This window comes from Chelonia mydas, chromosome 7 (genome assembly GCF_015237465.2).
Source record: "Chelonia mydas isolate rCheMyd1 chromosome 7, rCheMyd1.pri.v2, whole genome shotgun sequence".
In the NCBI taxonomy this organism is placed as follows: Eukaryota; Metazoa; Chordata; order Testudines; family Cheloniidae; genus Chelonia; species Chelonia mydas.
The window spans coordinates 100,929,680-100,949,425 of record NC_057853.1 but is presented as its reverse complement, the minus strand read 5'-3'; the positions used below and the strand labels follow the sequence as shown (position 1 = coordinate 100,949,425).

At 40.1% G+C, this 19,746-nt stretch overlaps 1 protein-coding gene across 3 annotated transcripts in view; it reads left to right on the top strand.

Annotated features, from left to right (window-relative positions):
- Positions 1-209: 209 nt before the first annotated feature.
- DOCK1 (dedicator of cytokinesis 1) overlaps positions 210-19,746 on the top strand; it is a 545,102-nt gene continuing 525,565 nt past the window's right edge. The window contains exon 1 of one of the 3 annotated variants that reach the window (XM_037903703.2): positions 210-521. In XM_037903703.2, coding sequence (XP_037759631.1) covers positions 476-521 — 46 coding nt within the window. In that variant the 5' untranslated portion in view covers positions 210-475. The remainder of the gene's footprint in view (positions 522-19,746) is intronic. The other 2 variants (XM_043551994.1, XM_027819633.3) reach the window with 2 other exon arrangements.

Genomic DNA, 19,746 nt, shown 5'->3' with positions numbered 1-19,746 from the left:
GGGGCCGGGGCAGCAGTGGCAGGCTAGTTTCTTGGGGCAGGGGCAGCAGTGGCAGGCTGGTTTCTTGGGGCAGGGGCAGCAGTGGCAGGCTGGTTTCTTGGGACAGGCTGGTTTGGGCAGAGGCAGCAGTTGGAGGCTGGTTTCTTGGGGCAGGGGCAGGCTGGTTTGTGGTGGCCTGGGCGATCGTGCTGCCAGGCCCTTGGGGAGCCGCACATCCCGCTCTCACCCTTGCCGGGGCAATCTCGGCGGACGCCGGGCAGGCAGTGGCTGCTCCAGCCGGGCTTGCAGGGGGCTGGGACTCCCAATGCTGACTCCGCCCGCACCACATGACTTCTCCATCCGCAGGAGCAAACTTTTCCCGTCCCGCGGCTGGAAAATGGCGGCTTAGGAGCAGAGTCCCCGCATCCCATCCCGGTTCGGCGGCTGCCGTCGCGGCTCCCCAGCGCCTGACTGGCTGAGAGCCTCCCCCAGCGCCATGACTCGCTGGGTGCCCACCAAGAGGGAGGAGAAATACGGCGTGGGTGAGGCCCTCTCCTCCGCTCCCCCGGGATCCCGCTTGTTGCGCTTTATTTGCGAGGCTCAAACTTTGCACAAGTTTGTTCCTTTCCCGGGAAAGCCCGGAGTCGGCGCCGCCTCCACCCCGCACAACTCCTCTGCTGGAGCATTTCCTGCTCCCGGCCTCTCCCCGGGGGCTGCAGCCTTTTCTCCCTTTATTTCCTTGCCGGGGGCTTATTGTCCGCATTGGCGCCGCGGCGAGCTCCGAGGGGCGGGCGGGCGGGCGAGCTCCGCCGGTGGGATTGCCCTGCGCCGGAGCTCGTGGCTGCTTCAGCCCTTGGCACTAAACCGGGAGGAGGTGGCGGGCGGGCGCGCCTATTCCCTCGGCAAAGGCCTTGCGTAGCGGGGGTGGGAATGGGGAGCCGCCGCCGCTGCTGCTGCTGCTGCTGCCTCTCTGAAACTCACATTGGAAACCGCATTATCTCCTCGGGATTGGCTTGCACTGCCGTGCTGGCAAGTTGCTGGCTGGGCATTATTAGCACCCTCCTTAAAAAAATCTCTACAGTTCTGTCCCTCCACAGGACAAGCCTGGTTTTGATTTTGTCGTCTTTGACCTAGGATGAGCCTCTCTGTAGCCGATTCTCGTTCACTGAGTCAATTTTTGCTTTAGTTAGGCAGCCTAGTTGCAGTGGGTTTTGACTCCTGCACTGTGAGCGCAGGTGTTGTTATCGGTGTATTATGGGTTTGTTACCCCCTTTGGATTTGCTGCTTTGAATTTCTTAAATGCCTGGTTGGGAAACCTGGGAGAGGGTATATTTCAGTGGTCACGGCAAACAAGGCTGTTAGGGGTTATTGCCCTGTCACTTTTTTTTTGGCTCCATTTTAGATGGGACACAATTGTTACACAGTTTATTTAAGATTTATTAAAATAGCTCTCTACTGCTCATAGCTGAATAAAATGTAAAATTCCAGAACTGATTCCAGACATTTTAGAGGGTGTTTACTTGACTCAGTTCCTCTCCCTTGGGAGACCATTCATGAATATTCAGTACGTGAATTGTAGTGCGTACCCTGCACAAATGAACGTTTTGACAACACTGAGCGCTGGCTAACTTTGCTGTTCCACATTAAGAGAAGCAAGGTTTGGGGTTAGGGGGAGAAAAGGGCACCCTATTCTGCAGAAAACACTTTTAGATATTTCTCAATTTCTATCTTCGCATCTTCTGTCTCTCTTAAATGAGAGAGAGAGGAACTACAGCTGGCTTTTAATTAAAAAGTCTCCATAATAAAGTCAGTCTCTTGGCAGAATGTTTAGATGACCAGAAACTTCCTGAATTTCAAGGTAGACCATTTCGTCAAAAACATTTGCTATGAGTAGAAGGGAGCAGACTATATCTTACTTGCATACGTAAGAGTGTTTCTCATGAGGAAGGAAATATAAAATATGGTATTCCATTTGGAAATGTTAATGTGAGAGACTTTTTTTCAATTTGTGGATTCTCTTAGAAATATTGCTTGCAAATGTGAAAATGAATTTTATTTCATCTGGTTCAGTGCCTAAACCTTTTTTTTTTTTTTACTTGAAGAACCACTGTACGTAATGGAGAAGGAAGTTCTGAGACCGGGAGGAGTATAGTGAACTTTAGGGGTTTGTTTTTGGTAGTGCATAGCTTTTAAAATTTGGTAGTGCATAGCTTTTAAAATTTCACGTCTTTGTGTTAGACCCTGGTTTAGTAGTAGACCCTTACTACCTAGATAGTAAATGGAGCAATGTTTTATGTGTAAGACACAACTTCAATTATACGGAAATAAAAAGGAAATTCAAAAATTAAGGCTACTAGTGGATCATTAACTCATCCCAAATGTATCTAAATACAGTATTTCAGATCACATTGTATATAGATTCACCTCTGTATATTCTGTAACTTTTTTAGGCATGATGGGATGAATTAAAGGGGATGCTATAAAGCTACTTGTTTATATTCACGTATGGATTTTATGTAAGGTCTTTCACAAGTACAGCAATGTGTAGTTCTGTTTTTCTGTCTCTTCTCCAGTATCACCAAGGTGCAGCTGGGAAGTTTAATGATAAAGAACAGACAGTTAATTCAGTTGTTGCTAATGTATAGTGAAATCCAGTTAACTGAAAGTTTAAAAGACAGATGCTTGTCTGTTTAAGTGGAAAAGTCGTAATGGTTGAGTATATATAAAATCTAGTAAATATGGAGGTGTTTAGTGATCTAGTGGGCTACTTGGGAAGTGGATTCAAGTTTGAACTGCAAGCTTCATATCTTGGTTTTTGGAATACTGGGATCTAGGACCACTGGTAAGAGGCTAAAAATTGGAAGAGGACTCTGGAGAGCTTGCTTTCCAGGAGCCAAAGTGATGTCTTTTACTTTGGGGATGCGGTGGAATAGAGGGTAAAGATTAGAGGGGTAAATTAAGTTCTTTCACTAAATCTGGGTATCCATTGTGGGGAAACTATCACATTTTAGAGATCTAGACTTCACTGAATTAAAATTGAAATACTGCTTTTGATGTTTATAAAAGACAGAAGTATTTTGGAACTGGCTGCCGTACTAGTGTTGAATCAGTGTTTTCTCTCTTTAAAAATAGGTTCAGAGTCTGTAGCAGAATGGTGCAGTATCTATATATTTCTTAATTCTAAATATAAGTTTCTAAATTCTAAATATAAGATCTTAGAAAAACCTCATTCTTTTATTTGGTATAACAGCTTCCTGGGGCTCCCCCCCATATTAGCTGTGAGTGGTGATCACTAGCTACATTATGGAAATTCTCTAATGAATTTCAAGGGTGTAGGAGTTGAAAAGAGATGTATTGTTGCTGTGAAGGAAAATTAGATTTGATGCTAAGTGAACATAGACATTTTCATTTGCTTGCACTGTACTGTTAAAATCTGGCTCTCAAAACAGATTTAGGATGAATATCCTTTTTTCTGCATCACTGAATTTCCTTCTAAGGATGATTAATATATTCAATTTGGTTACATGTGTTTTTCATGTCTTTGTATATTAAACTAGGAGACTTCTTGCCAGATTTTATGTTTTTGGGAAACCTAAAACTTCTGAAATGGTTTAAAAAGTGTTTGTGCATATCAATTCTGTATCAGTAAGAAATATTCTTGATTCATGGGAGTATGCTATTTAAATGAACATTTTCATAAAGAGAGGAGATAGCTTCCCATTTAAATATGCATGTGTTTATGGAAAAATCAATGTGATGTAAATGAACATCTTATTTTTTTTTACCAAAATTATGTGCAAGGAACAGCTAGTTAAAAGGTTCATAATAAAGTGTTCCCACTGAGATTTCTTTGATGAAAGTGGCTCGACTGACTGGCATTAAGTACATTAAAAATCTAAGATGTGAAAAGAGTCTTGAAACATCTTTCTTCTCACAGCTTCCCTTTGCTTCTTCGCCTCTTTTCCATCTCTTCTAACTCTCTCTCCCTCCCTCTTGCTCTCTTTTTCCTTTCTAAACTTAGCTGAGTGTTCTTTATTTCTACCCATATGGTGTAGCCTCTGACATCAGGGAGATCTTGATGGAATTATTGCGGAAAATGATGGATGAAGTGTAGTTGTTCTGAGTTTTCTAATTCAGTTGCCTCTTTCCATCAAAGAAGCAAAAATTCCTTTAAACAGCCTAACTACTTGCCATGCTCTGTCTTGGAAAATGCTGTTAATAACATTGACTGTGGAACAATATGATCTGACGATTTGAGAGTAAAACAGGAACATCTATCGCTTCATCAGTGGGATTGTTAATCCAACTGCAGTTGACTCTTAGTGATGTATATTAAATTAATGTTTAACCCTCTCACCCTCATCTCATATGTGCTACCCTTAAGCAGGAGTAGCCATCAATAGTGGTAGGATTATAATGCTCCTTACATTTTGTTGTTGTTGTTTGTTACTTCTGTTGCAGTCATAGGAGCTCAGGAAAGTATTTTCTTTCCTTTGAGCTGTATGCTTCTGTACGTGACTAGTGTTTTTAATATATCAAGTTCAAAAAATTTACTGGTATGTTGATATGTATCTCAATAATTTATTCTTTGTATCTGTACTCATGGGTAGTGGTGTCCGTATGATACTGTAGTATGATATAATGTCCCAGAAATGGTGTTTCCTCTCTACTGACTTAATCTTTTGGTGTGGGATTTATAAACCATCCTGAATATCCCATGCATGTACAAACTAAAATTGCTCCCTCTAAATGAAAGGCGTTGTAATGCAGTTTATAAATATCACAGAATGCAGTTGTAAGTGTGACTCAGCTTCATTTTCTGCAGGAGTACAGCACTTCATACTGGGGGAGGTCAGCCCAGGAATGGGTGTGGGGGAATGTGTTGTCTCTTAGCAGACTGAACATCATTATTGGATTAACACAGAGCATAATTGAAACCACTGTTATGATCAGTAGTCCTACAGTTTAATGAGGTTATCTTCCCTCACTCTCACTCCACATGTAATATCTTAATTTTATATTTTGGCCCTCATCTCAAAACATTTCACAAAGATTATACATATAACACTACTGAAATACAGCAAACCCTGCGGGGCCCGCGAGAGGCAGATAGGCAGGCCAGCCAGGTGGATATACAGCATTCTGCACACAGTAGTGGAAGTGGTTTATAGGGGTCCAGAGATTCCATGTCTATCTTATCCGCTGTGGTGTTGTCCCAAGTGATCATGACATACACCTACACAGTCCACCACAGACTTGCCTTAAGTAGGCACTGTAATTTTTGTGCTCTTTTGTCCTGGTCTGAGCTCGCCCTCATGCATGTCAAGAAGAGGAGCTAAGTGTGGTGAGCTGTCTTAGAAGACTCAAGATAAGTCTACAAAATATAGTAAATCTGAGTCTGTGTGACTCACGCCTGCAGATTCAGTGTTTCCAAGCCTGTGCTTCAGCATCCACTCTGTGTTAAAACCTGAGCCTCAGAACTATGCTGGTGTGTCCCTTCTGGACTACACAGACCTGAGTCAGAACTTCATCTTCTTTGGGCATATACTATCATATCCCAGACTTCCTAGTGCCCTCATCTGCTGTAGTGTTGATTCATTGGGTTGTGGGAGAACTTGTCTGACTGTCCTGCTGGAGTTGACCAGAAGTGTTTTGGGTGGTTTTAACCACCCATCACATCCAGCTGAGACTTTTTGTGACCATATGCTCGCAGCAGCTGGAGCTACTAACATAGATCCCAACCTGGTGGAAGAATTGCATCTCATGCTGTTAATCCTATTTCCGGAACCAGGTGGAGCATCTGCAAGATGCTGGTGGACATTTTGTTGGTAGTTTTCGACTTGCTGAAGGCACCTCTCAGCAGGGCGTACTGACTTGCCAGCTATGATCAAGCTGATGCTGCCCATTCCCATTGCCTTAGCTGCAGACTCCCACTATGTAGATCGGTGTTTCTAGAGCAGGGCTCCAGACTGATGGGTTCACATCACTATGTGGACCTGGGATGACCAGAACTTTTGCATGAAGAAGCAGATGTTCTTGGAGGTTTGTGATCAGTTTGCCCCTACCCTCCAGTGCCACGATACCTATATGAGAGAGGCCATGCCAGTCCAGAAATGGATCACTATAGCCATATGGAAGCTGACCACCCCCATCTGCTGCAGGTACAGGGCTAACCAGTTTGGAATTGGCAAATCAACTGTGGGGCTTGTTGTGGCAGAGGTTTGTGATCAGGATTCTATGTACGCAAAGGTAGTGGGCATTACAATGTTCTTGAAATAATTGCTGGCTTTGAGAGAACAGGCGTTGCAAACTGGGCCTGGGCCATTGGTGGGACTCCTGCGCCTATAGTTTGCTCACTGCAAGGAGCACAGGAGTACCTAAACTGTAAAGGGCTCCAACATGCAGGGCCTGGTTGACCACAGGGCCAGATTCATGGACACTAAATGTGGGATACACTGGTAAGGAACATGATGTCAGGGTGTTCCAGAGATCAGGACTTCGGTATTATGGGTAAGCAGGAATATTATTCCTACCGAATGGCATTGTTATAAATGGACTCACTGTCCCCACTGTTGTTATAGGGGACCCTTCTTATTCCCTGCTGTAATCCTTATGAAACTGTACCCTGATTTCAGAGGACCTGTTGAAAGAAGGTTCATCTACTCACTCAGTGGCTGTAGGATGATGGTAGAATGTGCATTTGGCAGAGTGAAATCCTGTTGATGCTGCCTTCAAAGCCATTTGGAAACCATGTTGTCAATATAGTCTGCATTACTGTGTCCTGCACAACGTCTGTAAGGAGAAGAGTGAACCCTTTTTGCCAGGAGTGGATTCAAGATATTTCTGGATTTCTGAATGGGTAAACACAGCCAAACAATGCACTTGTCATGAATGGTGCTGGATCTAGACACTTAACAGAAATCAGGGATGCTTTATGCACCCTCATAATGGGTTTGTGCAGTCCCATGCCTGAGGGGGAATTAAATGGTATTTGAAGTTGCGCTATGTATGGGTGTGAGGCAGCTTTGGGGTTTTTAAAAACATATTGGTATTATGTATTATGAATTTTGTAAACCCTTTTATGAAATATAAAGATATGTTATGCATTTTGTAAATATTGGCCATGTACTTAAAGTTACAGTTTATGGATTACTGTGATAACAGTTTTAAAACTTTTATTATGAAATTTCTTGAGAATGGGCTGATAACATTTGTTAAAGTTTGTGCCGTTTTTAACATTAGATATAATAAAACTTGCTTATTGTAGTCTTGTATGCAAATTCAACACTTTATTTTACACATGTATTTACATGGCAATGTAAAAAACCAGCAAAGCAGGTCAGCTGACACCAACACATACAACACAATAACCAAACTCAGTGCCAATCAGTAAAAGATGCATATAAACAGATGACATGGCAAACTATTTCTAGATGTCCTTTGTCCCTCTATTTTCCTTGGGCTTTTTGGTGCATTTTACATGTGCACTACTGTGGGCTCAGAGGTGCCGTTGGAGTCTTTCAATTTGCAGTAGTATGTTTTCAGCCTCTTTATTTGCTCTCTGCTTCGCTCTGCTGTCAGCCGCTCAGATATAGCTTTGTAGATATCATCATTTCTTTTGTTCTCGCTAAAGTCAAACATCGCACCAGAGTTCAAACTGAATCTGGTTGCATTCCTCTGGCCATCTAGCCACGTGCTTGATGCTGGATAACTTGTTAGTGCTGGCCTGTGTTTCCAGTTGAGCAGTCCACGTAGAAATGAAGGGTTAAACGTCAAGCAGCTGCATTTGAACAAAGAGGTTCCTTCTGGTTCCTGGAAAGTATCTAGATGGAAGGAGCGGGAAACACGGCCTCAGGGGATCATGGGATAGTATTGGTGGACTCTCCACTAGATTTGTGTGTGACTCAGACTGGAGTTGCACCCACAGTGCAGAATACTTGGGCTTTGATCCACATCACAGTGGGACTTGGATTTTGATGCATCCCCCTAGCATGGTCCATGGGTCTGAGTCCAGAGGGGTTCCTGACCTGAGTCAGGCCATTTTCTGTGTGGACAAATGGGGGGTGGTGTTGGTCTTAAATCTGAGTCAGAGCTCGGAGGTAGTGTGCTGTGTAGACATATCATTATGGTCTCAACTTATACTTCATAGAAAAGCTAGTGAAGAGACTCTCCAGGTACACTGGACCTCTGCTAATATTCTGGACCCTTTCCGGCTGGACTTTAAACTGGGGTAAGGTGCAGAGACAGTGCCAGTCATGCTGGTGATTTATTTTGCCTTAGCCATAGTTAAATGTCATACTGAGCATTTGTATAATGGTTGTGTGTTCAAAGCACCGTACAGATATTCAGGGCTGGTGTTAGGGGCTGATGAGCAGGGCAGCTGTCCTGGGTGCCTTCATTTGGGAGTGCCAAATCCTCATGTTTAGTTTTTTGTGTGTGTACTTTTGTGGGTGTGTGTGTGGGAACTGAAAGCATTTTCTGCTTTGGGCTACAAAACACCTAGGATGGTCCTGCAGGTATTTAATCCTGACAATATTGAGGTAGGTGGATCATTATCTCCATTTTACAAATGGGGGAAAACAGGTGGAAAGACTAAGTATCTTGATCAAGGCACAGGGCCTCCTACCTCCCAATCCTGTGCTTATACCTTCAAACTGCACTACCTTTCATGTCTCTGGTTGTTCTTTGGCATGCTGCTCTGAATGGCTAACAGTTTAAAGGCATGGATAATTCTACTACTGCTGTCTGCTGTGGTTCCATAAAATCTCACCCTTATTGCTCTGCTCTTGGCTTTGGATAAGTTGGCCATTTTCTTAATTCAAGGAGCAAGAGGATGATGAAGGAAGGTTCTCTAATTGTGGCAAGCCATATTCCAAATACTGGTGTGAGCACATAGCTAGGTAAGGTTTCACCAGGTGGTATCCATTAGCTCTGTAATTGTTGGACTAATAAATTATGCCAAATCATTTTCTTGGCATGGTATTTTTGATTTAAGTTTGTGGCCAGATGTGTACAAGCACTAGCCTTCTCTGCTATACCATGTTTTTGTGACCTGGGTAAAAGAACTCTCTCTCTCTTTGGCCCTAAAAATACAGGGCATTGCTTTTACTTGAGGTAAGGGATACTAGCTGTTAGCTCTGAGCAGCATATTGGCTTATGTCTTGTGCACATACATGACTAGGTCTCATTTTATCCAACAAAAGCTACAGGTGTGACTTCCTGCAAACCTCTGATTTGAGCATCTCTTCAAGTTGCCAGTCATTGGTGACATCTTGTTAAACTTGCTGATGAGACTGGTCTTAGGTTTTACAAGGTTCCCGCAGGAAATAAGACAGTATGGGCCTCGGGCAGATTTCAGGGGTGGTAAATTGTAGCAGCTAACTGGGTCAGGGATGTGTGTGGTGAGGAGTATGTGGGAACATTTTAGTAATAGAGGGAGGGAGCTAACTATGAGGCAGTTGATTGTGTGAGTGATCAAAAGGTTTTAATTGCCTACTTTGATCACAATACAGAAGCTTTTGGCAACTAGGAGAATGGTTGGGTGTTTGCATTAGTTCTACAAAATAGGTGTAAGGATATGGCATGGGAGTGGGTGGTGACAAAGCAGGGCTCCCCAAAAGCATGGGAACCTCTGCAGGCCAGCTCACTTCACTGAGTCAAACCTTCCCATTAGAGACAGAAGGAGAAAGATTGTTAGTATAAGTTTTTTGGGGCTTTGACTGACACCTATGATAGTATATGGAGGCTTTGACTGGCAGCATATGGGGACTCTCCTCATAGTTTTGAGTTGTAGAGCTGTTGATTTTACATTCATGGGTTCTGAGAATTACGCCAAGAAGAAAAGATTCATAATGTATTACAGTGAATCTCTCCTCCCAGAAATGCAGGTTAGTTCTCTGACAGGTCATATAGGATAGTTAAACTTCTGCTGGTGGGGAACCTGGCCACAAGCCATGAAAGATATTAAAATACACAGTATTCAGTATTAAAGTATTCAGTGTTAAAAATGCAATATGGATAGAAGCCTAGATATCTTAAGGCTGACATTTTCCTTCTCATGCTACTGTTTCTGCGTGTGCTAGTAATGTCTGAGGTGAGTCAAGGACATTGTGCCAGGCTTAATTTGGAGTTTCCTGGTTTAAATAATTTATTGAAATTACAGCTGCTCACTGTGCTTTCTGTTAGATTATCTTGAGTCGCCTGCTTTTTATTGTTTGTGCTGTGCTAAAGCAACACTGCATTACTGCTGTTCTCTTGGGACTCTCATGAAAATGAGATGTGTATCTTAAGAGGTGCTCCCAGAGAAATTTTAAAAATAATTATTGTAAATGTGGCTTGTGATATTAGTCTAAACCTGTTTACTGTTTAAATAATAATAATAAAGAAGACTTGTTTTTTTTAAGTCCTTTCATATATGTAATTATTTTGTGAGACTGCAGTAGGAAAAAGTACTGATGGTTTAATTCCTGTTAGCCTCTTGAAGCCAATGAGGATCTTTTCATTGATGTAAATGTGTTATGGGCCAGGTGATCATAATTACATTTCAGAATTTCCTCTGCTTGGGACAAGTCATTAAAGGAGGTGAGCTGTTGAGAATCACATTGAAGGGGAGTGCTCAGCCCATCTCAGGAGTTATAGTTACAGTATAATTCACTCTTTTAAATTAAAAAAGAGAAACAAAAAAGGCAAATGTACTTACAAACTTAGTTTCATAAAAGATGTAACTGGAATTTTAAAGGAAGCAATCTGATTTCTTCTGATATTTTGATTTGTGTCTGGTGTAGCTGTTCCCTGAGAGCTGAGAGAGGGGAATTTCCATTGTAATACAGTGATATATTTTTCATAAATATTAATGTCAATAGCTTCTGATTCTCCAGTGCCAAGGTGTCAGTTATGTATGTCCTCCCCTTTATTATAGTATACAAACTTATCCGAGTGTCTCTTAGATGGAGTTAGATCTGATATGTTTGAGAGAGTTTTAAGGAACGTTTTAAAATATTAAATTAGCCTTCATAAAATGCTTTCTTGGTGGTTGAACTACATTGTGTGTATCTTTCCTGGGGCTTCTATGGAGGATTCTGTTTGGTCTAGAAGTGACAGTGGCAACTAGTTTCTCTGAATATAGGAAATACCGTCCTATGCAGGCAACTTACAATGCTGACCACCCCCCTGTCTAATCTGACCCCATTCCGGACTGTGTGGCTTGTTTTCTTGGTGTAAATTATTTGACATGTAAAGCGCTTCATATCACGGTAGATAAAAATCGTGACTTAAGAATTTATTTTTCTATTTAAATTGCGTTTTTATTTCCATGTTGCTAGTTCTTTACTTTGTCCCCATTTTATAGTCTTAAATAGCTGAAGTGAATATATATATAAATAGCTTTTATATATATTTTTTTAAGTTTCGCAATTGTTAGTATAATTTCAGATTTTATAGTTTATTTTTAATGAAGAATTTTCACACTTATAATGCTTATTTGTGTTAGAAAAAAAGCAAGGCCTGGCTCTCATTAACATCCTTTCTGTGAGAACAAAACACACAAAATTGAAAAGCAAATAGTCTGTGCCATATTTGTGACCAACACCATTTTCAACATTTGAACTTCTAAAAGTTAAGAAAGATTAAGTACTGGAGCCAAATTATACTCCTCCATTGGTGTTTGCAGTCGCTGGGACTTAGGCTCATTGCTTATGTCTGCACTAGAAAAAAAAAGTGCGTTTTTCAAACTGAGTTAGCTAACTCAAGGTAAAAATCCTAGGCACGACAAGGCAGTTTCTAATTTTCATGTGAGTTAGCAAGTTGATTTGCTCTTCAACATTTGAGAACTATAAACTGCCTTGTCTTCCTTAGGATTTTACCTTGAGTTAAGAACGTACCTTCTTTCTCAGTAAAGACAAGGACTAAGATTTTTTTAATAAAAAATATCATGTTAGCCCCTGATGCTGTAGTGCTTGCTTAACTTCAGAAACATGCGTATGTGCTTAAAGTTATATATCTGCTTCAATGTTTGCAGGATTAGGGCATGAATTTTCAATATTTTATTTTTTGCCTATAGCATTTTTGTAAAAACTGTATAGTATCTAATGCCAGTAGCTGCACTTAAAAAACAATATTTGTAATTTAATTCACTATAAACTTTAATCTAAAGTTGCAGTAGCAGAGATTTTCAAATTAATTTTACAAAGCCTCAGTCTGATTTAAATCAGTGATTAAAAAAAGGTTTAAATCAATTATTAAAACTGTTGTGGTTTAAAAAAATGCTGTCCTAGTTCATGCTGAAAAGGCCTTTTCCATTCTGGGTACTAGGTATGTAAATATTGGTTAAAAAAGTTAATCAGTTAAAGGATTAAAATTATATCGTTTAACTGGTTAACTGTTAACCGAGGTCCCTTTGGCTGGCCTGGTGCAGGGCGGCAGGGGGCTGGGGTCCCTCTGGCTGGCCTGGCATGGGGTGGCTGGGGGCTGGGGTCCCACTGGCCGGCCTGGTGTGTGTGGGGGGGCTGGGGTCCTGCTGGGGCGGCCGGGGCTGCTCTGGCTCTGGTCCTGGTGCAGGACCGCCAGGGTAATGGTTAAGGTCGGTTAACAGTAAGCCTAATGCTTACTGGTTAACCGGTTAACATTTTGCATCCCTAATGGGTACCATCCAGTAGTCCTTTGCTTTTGTTTCATGCCTCAGAGGTAGAGGGGGAAAAATTCTCCTGACCATATCTTTAAAAGGTTGATTGTCTGCTAGCACACTTTTGTGTTATAGCCACATGAAGCTCAGTAACCTGTGCAAGACAGTCTTCTTTTCCCTTTTTCAGGGCTTTCTTCATGGATCCTCATTTCAAGAAAGATGTTTTTGCCTTTTCTTCTCCAGCTTAGCAGCAGTACTGCTAGCGAGAGGGTCAGTCTATAGGATTTCAAGGGAACTTAAGAATTCTCTGCTTTAGCACTGTTGGTGGTTGAATTGGGACCAAGTGCTCCAATTAAACGGTCCTCCACGGCCACTGAGCTCCAAGCACCTAGACTCCCTCCCCCACTGAGCAACAGCAGTGGTCACATGTCTGAGGAGCTTTTTGGACAGTTTAAAGCAGGGCCTGGATTTGTAGGTATTCCCAACATCCACTTTAGCTCCTTTCAAATGCATTATCTTGTAGCTAAGCTCAGTTTCAACAGGCCAGTTAAAAGGAAAGGAAATGCCCAGGATGGTACTTTTCTCTCAACCCTCTCTAGACTTCTTCTGTGGCTGGCTCCATGTGTCCGACATGTTGGGGAGGGAGAAAGCTTCTGGTTCTCAATCCCTTCTTCTGCTCCTGATTGCTCTTCTAAGGGATCAGCCAGGCATTCTGTCTTCAGTGGCAGCACCACCTTTCACCTGGCTTGAAACTCCCCGTGACTTTACATGTGAGCAGCTTTTTGACTCTGAAGATCCTGCCTCCCCCCACCTGTTTTGGCCCAAAGCTTCAGGGCTAAGTCCTCAGAGGAGATCCAGACTGCACTCATTCCTCTTCTCTCACCCTGTCTCCTGCCGTAGGATCATAGTGGCCCCTGGTCTGGTGGTTGCAAGTTGTCCTGGGTCCTTCACGTTCCCTGAATAGCACTCAGTCTCCTCAAAACCTTCTTGGTTCCCACACACAACTTATCACAAAAAATGAAGTCCTTTTAGCAGCAGAGAGGTCCAACAGCCTTCCTCATTTGAAGAGTTGATCAGCAGCTACAACCCTTTTCCAGTCATCAGCAGAGGACTAAAAATAAGGTTGATGAGTTGGCATATCTTTCTACTGTTGCCAGGACTCTTCTTCATGGCTGTCCTTAACTCAGGGCCTTCTCAAGATTAAATAAAGGAAGAAAGGCAACCAGTCCTCATTATGCTAGAATTTCTGGAGACAATTGTGGATTTGAATTACCCCATCCCAGAAGAAGGGGTCTATCAGCACGGTTATTCAAAAGCTATACCAGGTGCAAATGAACATCTCAGTTCTTTTCCACCCCCAAGATTGACTCTTCTTTCTTCATCTTGGCCAGGACTGCTTCCAGTACAGGTAGATCCTAAACTGAATGGCTAGTGCAGAGGCTTTAAGGATTTTGTAGACCAAAAGATCAAGAGTTTGCTAAAGAGGGCTTCAGATTTCCTACCGTTACCTTTCTAAATTGCAGAAAGCCCATCTGTACTCAACTGACGGAGCGTTAGGTTCCCGCATGGGAGAAGATAAAATTTAGGGAGGTAAAATTAATTTAGGTATCTTTAGCTATTCTGTCTGTAAGGTTTGCAATTTTGCAATTGTGTAATGTTAGACAGTTGGAGCCTTTTGCCAGAATTAATGCAGAATTTCATTCCCATTGAATTGCTAGTCCTCTGATAAGACTTGCAAATTATTTTAGAATTACTTGAAGTTCATGGTAGAGTTGTTTAGTTATGAGGACAGTTTGATTTTCCTATAATAGGATGTTTGTTCACTTGTAGAATTAGATTTAAAAAATGTTCCAGTAATAATTATATCATGCAGAACTGAAAAAGTTTGAAGAGTACAATTAATTCTTAAACACACCTTTTTTCTATCCAGTGAAAGAAATCCTGTATTGCACTACTGAGCGTTGTCATAGACAATAGCCGATATCAGCATTTTCAGCTATAGAATTTATCAACTTTTCTTCTAAAGACAGTAAAGAAATATATACTGTCTTGAAGACATTAATTGTATTATTAATTTTACACTTTAACCTATATGTTCTGATAGAGTCCTGTTTTCAGTGTCTGAAAATGATCGTTTTCTTTAGTACTTGCTCTGGGGGCCCATTATAGTACTACAGTCTTATTGGCAACATGTGACTGGAAGGTAAGGTATCACAGGCTGAAAATATGAATTATATGTCAACACTTTTTGTTCCTAAATGTATAAAAACACATGATTGATTATGCTCAGCTTACTAAGCAGTCCAGATCTCTCTCTCTCTCTCTCTCTCAGTAAATTGCCCTCAATATTGTTTACCACCTTGCCAACCTTTGTGCCATATGCAAACTTGATCAATAGTTTTATATATAATAAATTTTTTTTTCCCCGGTCACTGATAAAGTTACTGAGTAGCATTGAACTGAGAACTGATCCATACGGAATATCCCTAAAATCACTCTTGCTCACTGATGATTCCCCATTAACAACTACATTCTGAGATCTATTAATTAGCTAGTTTTAATCCATTTAATGTGTCAGATCAATTTGAATAGTGCTAATTTCTTAATCAAAATGTTTTGGCTACTTAGCTCCAGTATTGAGAGCTTAGAGAGGTCTTGACTATTCACCTTTCTTGTGCCAGCCTTGTGCTAGAGGCTCCTGAGGCTAATAAATCATCATTGATAATTCTAAGGGGACTACATCACCTATTTCTCCTTATCCAAGCCATTCCTGTGTAGTTTCATTTTGGTGATGATTGCAAATCTCAGTGAGGTTGTCCTGCAATGTAAATAATTGCATTGTGACTATGCTGTGCTATTTCAGCAAAAGACCCTGTTCCATATCTGAATTGCAAATGCATCGTTAGCCTAAAAGGTTCTTATAAAGTTTTATGCAATACTGTACATTTTTATTTAAAGCCTTTCAGGATCAAGGATCCCATGTAGCTTTACAAACTATCTAGGTGGATCACTTTATCTACTACTGATATTCATCTGTCCGTGGAAGTGAAACATGACATCTTTTTAACAGCATTTAGCAACTCTACAGAATAGTTTAGGACTTGGAATTTGACTGCGTTACCTGGTTTAACACAGCTGTTCCTGCAAAAAGTTCCATGTATCTTTAGTAGTCAGAATTTCAGGTTTACATCTCATACAGAAGATCAAACCTGTAGCAAAATAGTGTTCTCATCTAGGATTTTGATTTGGTATTGACTCAGAGGGAAGAGTACTGACTTGCCAATATCACTTACTGTAACATCTTCCTGTTTTCTATTCAAATATTGATCTTGCCCAAACTTGCTTAATTTAGAACTGCTGATTCAGTAATGGTTCAAGGTGGTATGGCTATATGCTATATATATTTAACAGTTTTGTGGTATAATACTGTGCCGTTGGAGCATCTGCTTTGGTGTGTGGAAAAGCTGGTAGAAAAAGGAAAAAGGAAGTGAATGCAATTCAAAGTCAAATGAATGTATTCTGTTAGGAAGGACTATTGTTCTGCTTCCTATCTTAAATGCAACAAACATTGTAAGATTTATTCACTGAAGTAAATGTGTTTATGGATCCTATTGTCCAGTATCAGCTGTGGACCATTAGATGCACTTTTCCTAGTCATAACATTGAGTCTGTTACCGGATTGATACTGTAAATACCTGTATATATGTGTTTAAATTTATCTAAAGAATCAACGATAGATGATTTATAGCAGTGAATGGAAATGAAAATGAGGAACTAGTTCTAATCCATATTTAAAGGATTTATTATGTTAAAGATGTCTATCAGTTTTATCTATGTACTTCTACATGTTATAATGTTGACGCTTTGAATAAGGCTAGTCATAGTCTGTACAGGATTTATGGGCTGCTGTTTGTCAGAATACTCTTTCTTTGGCAGGAAGATGGACTGGATAATCTAATAGGGCTCTTTTATCTTCATCTTTGTTCCGTCAATGTTTACAGCATAAAAGCTAAGGATTTTTTTTTAATTTGAAGATATTTTTTGGCTCTAGTTCTTACTTTGCTGTTTGTACAAAGGTTATTTTTTTTAAATACAGCAACAAAAATGTTGCTTTTTACAAGACTAATGAACGCCTAAAATAACTATAGAGATATTAGAATCACACCGGCTTGGAGGGATGTATAAATTCAAGTATATTGTACCTGAACCAGTGCTTGTTCAAAATTTGGTGAATCTGGAACCTGTAAGTAATAATTTTTAAACTAGGATTGTAAAAACAAAATCTAATGTATTTGCCTTTGGACTAAAATAATTTTTGCCATGTTTATATAATTAGTGCATTAAGTAAACTCTTGTTTTAGCATAGAAACTTGGGTAATATAAAAAGTAGTCATTGCAGAATTTCAATTTTAGCAGTAAAATTTAAAATATCTGTTGAAGTGCATTGCCACTATGTATTTTTGTAACAAAACCAAGATAATGCTGTTGAGAGCTATTATATGTAATGTATCTGTATCTATATGAAAAAGCAAACAGATGGATCAACAACCAAAATAATTATCAGCTGTGATACTTACCTTCATGGTCCTGCTGCTTTGTTGTAATCTACTGGTCATATTGTTGCAGCATGGACTTCACAAAATGTGTTTCAGTGGCTTGTATTGTTTAATATGACCAGAGGGCATTGGAACAGCAAAGATGTCTGAGAATCTGTTTTGACTCTCATTTTTTTTCTTTTATTAAGTGGAAAATGTAGAAAAAGGGGATTGTATGGTTTAAAAAAAAAGTTTCTATTAAATTAGCTAAAAGCCTAAATACGTCTTAAAAGCAATGATTAAAGAATTGTGTGAAATACAGCAGTTAATAGGTTGGTACGGGGAAAAATATGTACCAAAATAAAACTGCAAGCTTCTGGAGCATTTTACACCATTCTTGACTAACACCTATCTATTACTCACTCTAGCACAAGTTAGATGCAAAATGCATAGGTATTGGTGGGATTTTACTCCTTGGCCTTATTTTCTGTGGTTGTTTGTACCAGATATCACTACGTCTGCTGCCATATCAGGTTGAAATTTTCTGCTTAACCACTTTGTAATTTTATACTGTGCAAATCAAGGAACTTCTGATTTTTGAAGACATACTTGATCAGAATCCAGGTTAGGCTGCTGGTGTGGAGGTGCTCATTCACTTGTAATAAACTCTATCTCCTAGTACAGTGACTGTGACCCAGGTGCATCTTTTAGCCTCTCTGTGACGGAGGTCATATTATCAGTCTAAGGGGACTGCAGAAGAACTAGCAGTAAGGAGTGAATCTGTTGGGTATTGTAGTTGTGTATTATCAGTTAAAGAATTGTTTAGTTGCTTCTTTGGGATTTTGTTTAAAGTAATGTGGGGAGAAGGCAGTGTATTAGAAATAAACTGAAATGGAAATTGCTGGTAATATAAGAAATATTCCTCCAGTGGCCTTTGAAACAAAAACATGTCTAAACACTGGGCCAGATGGAAGTGGCTCATGATATCTGAGTTTATAGGATCTTAAACGACAGATGGTGAACAACTCAAAAGGTTGCACACTTTCAAAAATCTATTGGACAGAAAGAAAGAGAAATCTGTCATGCATGTGAATCCAGTAGACTAATCATACCAAACAAATATAAATCTTCAACGTGATTATTTGAAATGTTCAGGGAATACTGTAATCTGTACTAAAAGCTACAAAAATATTCTATTAAATAAAGTTTTGTTAGGAGAACAGTAAAACTGTGTGGTTAGTCATCTGTAAATTAGGAAATATTATAGTGTAGGGTGTCTGCAACTTTAAACAGTACCCCCTTGTGAGTATTCATTACAATACAATTTTTAATTAGGTTGTCACATTTCAGGCCAAAAACACAGATCAGCAGAGGCAAAGAGTGGGATTTTGAAACAGTGGAAAGTGGAACAAAAGATGTTCCTTCAGTGAAGCCCTGAGATTAGGCAGTGGTGACCTCCCTAACAAAGGAGGGTAGTCCTTGAAATGGGAGCTGTTGTCTTGCTGGGTTGTGATTCTGTCTCTCTGACCCCACCGTGCAGTAAGGGCTGACTGAAGGACTGGCCCTTTGTTTATTTTTTCAGCTTTAGAATAATATTTGAGCATTTTGTTTCATGTGACTGTTCTCTGTGTGCCAGATAATCCATGCATAATAAAAATCTAAAGGAAACAGTACTTACATACTACAAATTAAGCATACAACACAAAATAATTGGAGAAGTTATTGTGTATGTATGCACACCTCTTTGGAGTTTGCAACTAATGGTACACTGGATTTTTCAAGCACTGTATCCAACCTTATAGGTGAAAAACAGTATGTTGTATCTGATAAGCATTGTGTGATCATGTAATTAAAGGTGGCTTTTGTAATTAGGTTTGGAAGGATTAGATTTGTAATGGGAAATGTAGATAAATGCAATTTCACCAAACACATATAAATCAATGAAATAAAAATTCCATCACTGATGATCAAAATGTACAGCTTGGCAATGTAAGAAAATATTGCTTGAGAAATTATCAGAGTTTGATTTGAAGATACGTACAAAAATTTATCAAGAAACTTTCAGCCGACGGGCTTTGCTTGCAAATAGAGCAGTCTGTGTTAACCTCTGTAAAATGGGTTGTGAGACACGACTAAGCATTAAAAGGGACTAAAACAAAAGAAGATAATAAGGATCTGTAGTTTGGAATGTACAGCTCTTGGAATGTTCTAATGGGAAAATGGAGAAGCTGCTGCTCAGATACCAGTTCAACAACTAAGGTGGCAACAAAGTTTATTTAAAGGCATTTCTAATGTGGTCATCTCCGTATAGTCTGAGCGGGGGGGAAAAAAAACCCCAAAACCTTCTGACGGAACCAAAGATTTCTTCATTTTACTGTATTGTTATAAACTGTTTATCTTAGGTGAATTTGTCAGTTTGTGCTTATAACAAGTCATTGGGCTATAGAAGGATTCAAAACAGGATTAGACACTTACATGAATAATGTGAAGATCTACAGTTACATAAGGTAGGATTAAAAACATCTAAAGGGACATAAATCCTCTTTCAGGGCATGAGACAATCACTAACAGACAGAGGGTTTTCCCTGCGTGGAGACTACTCCATAGTTTTTG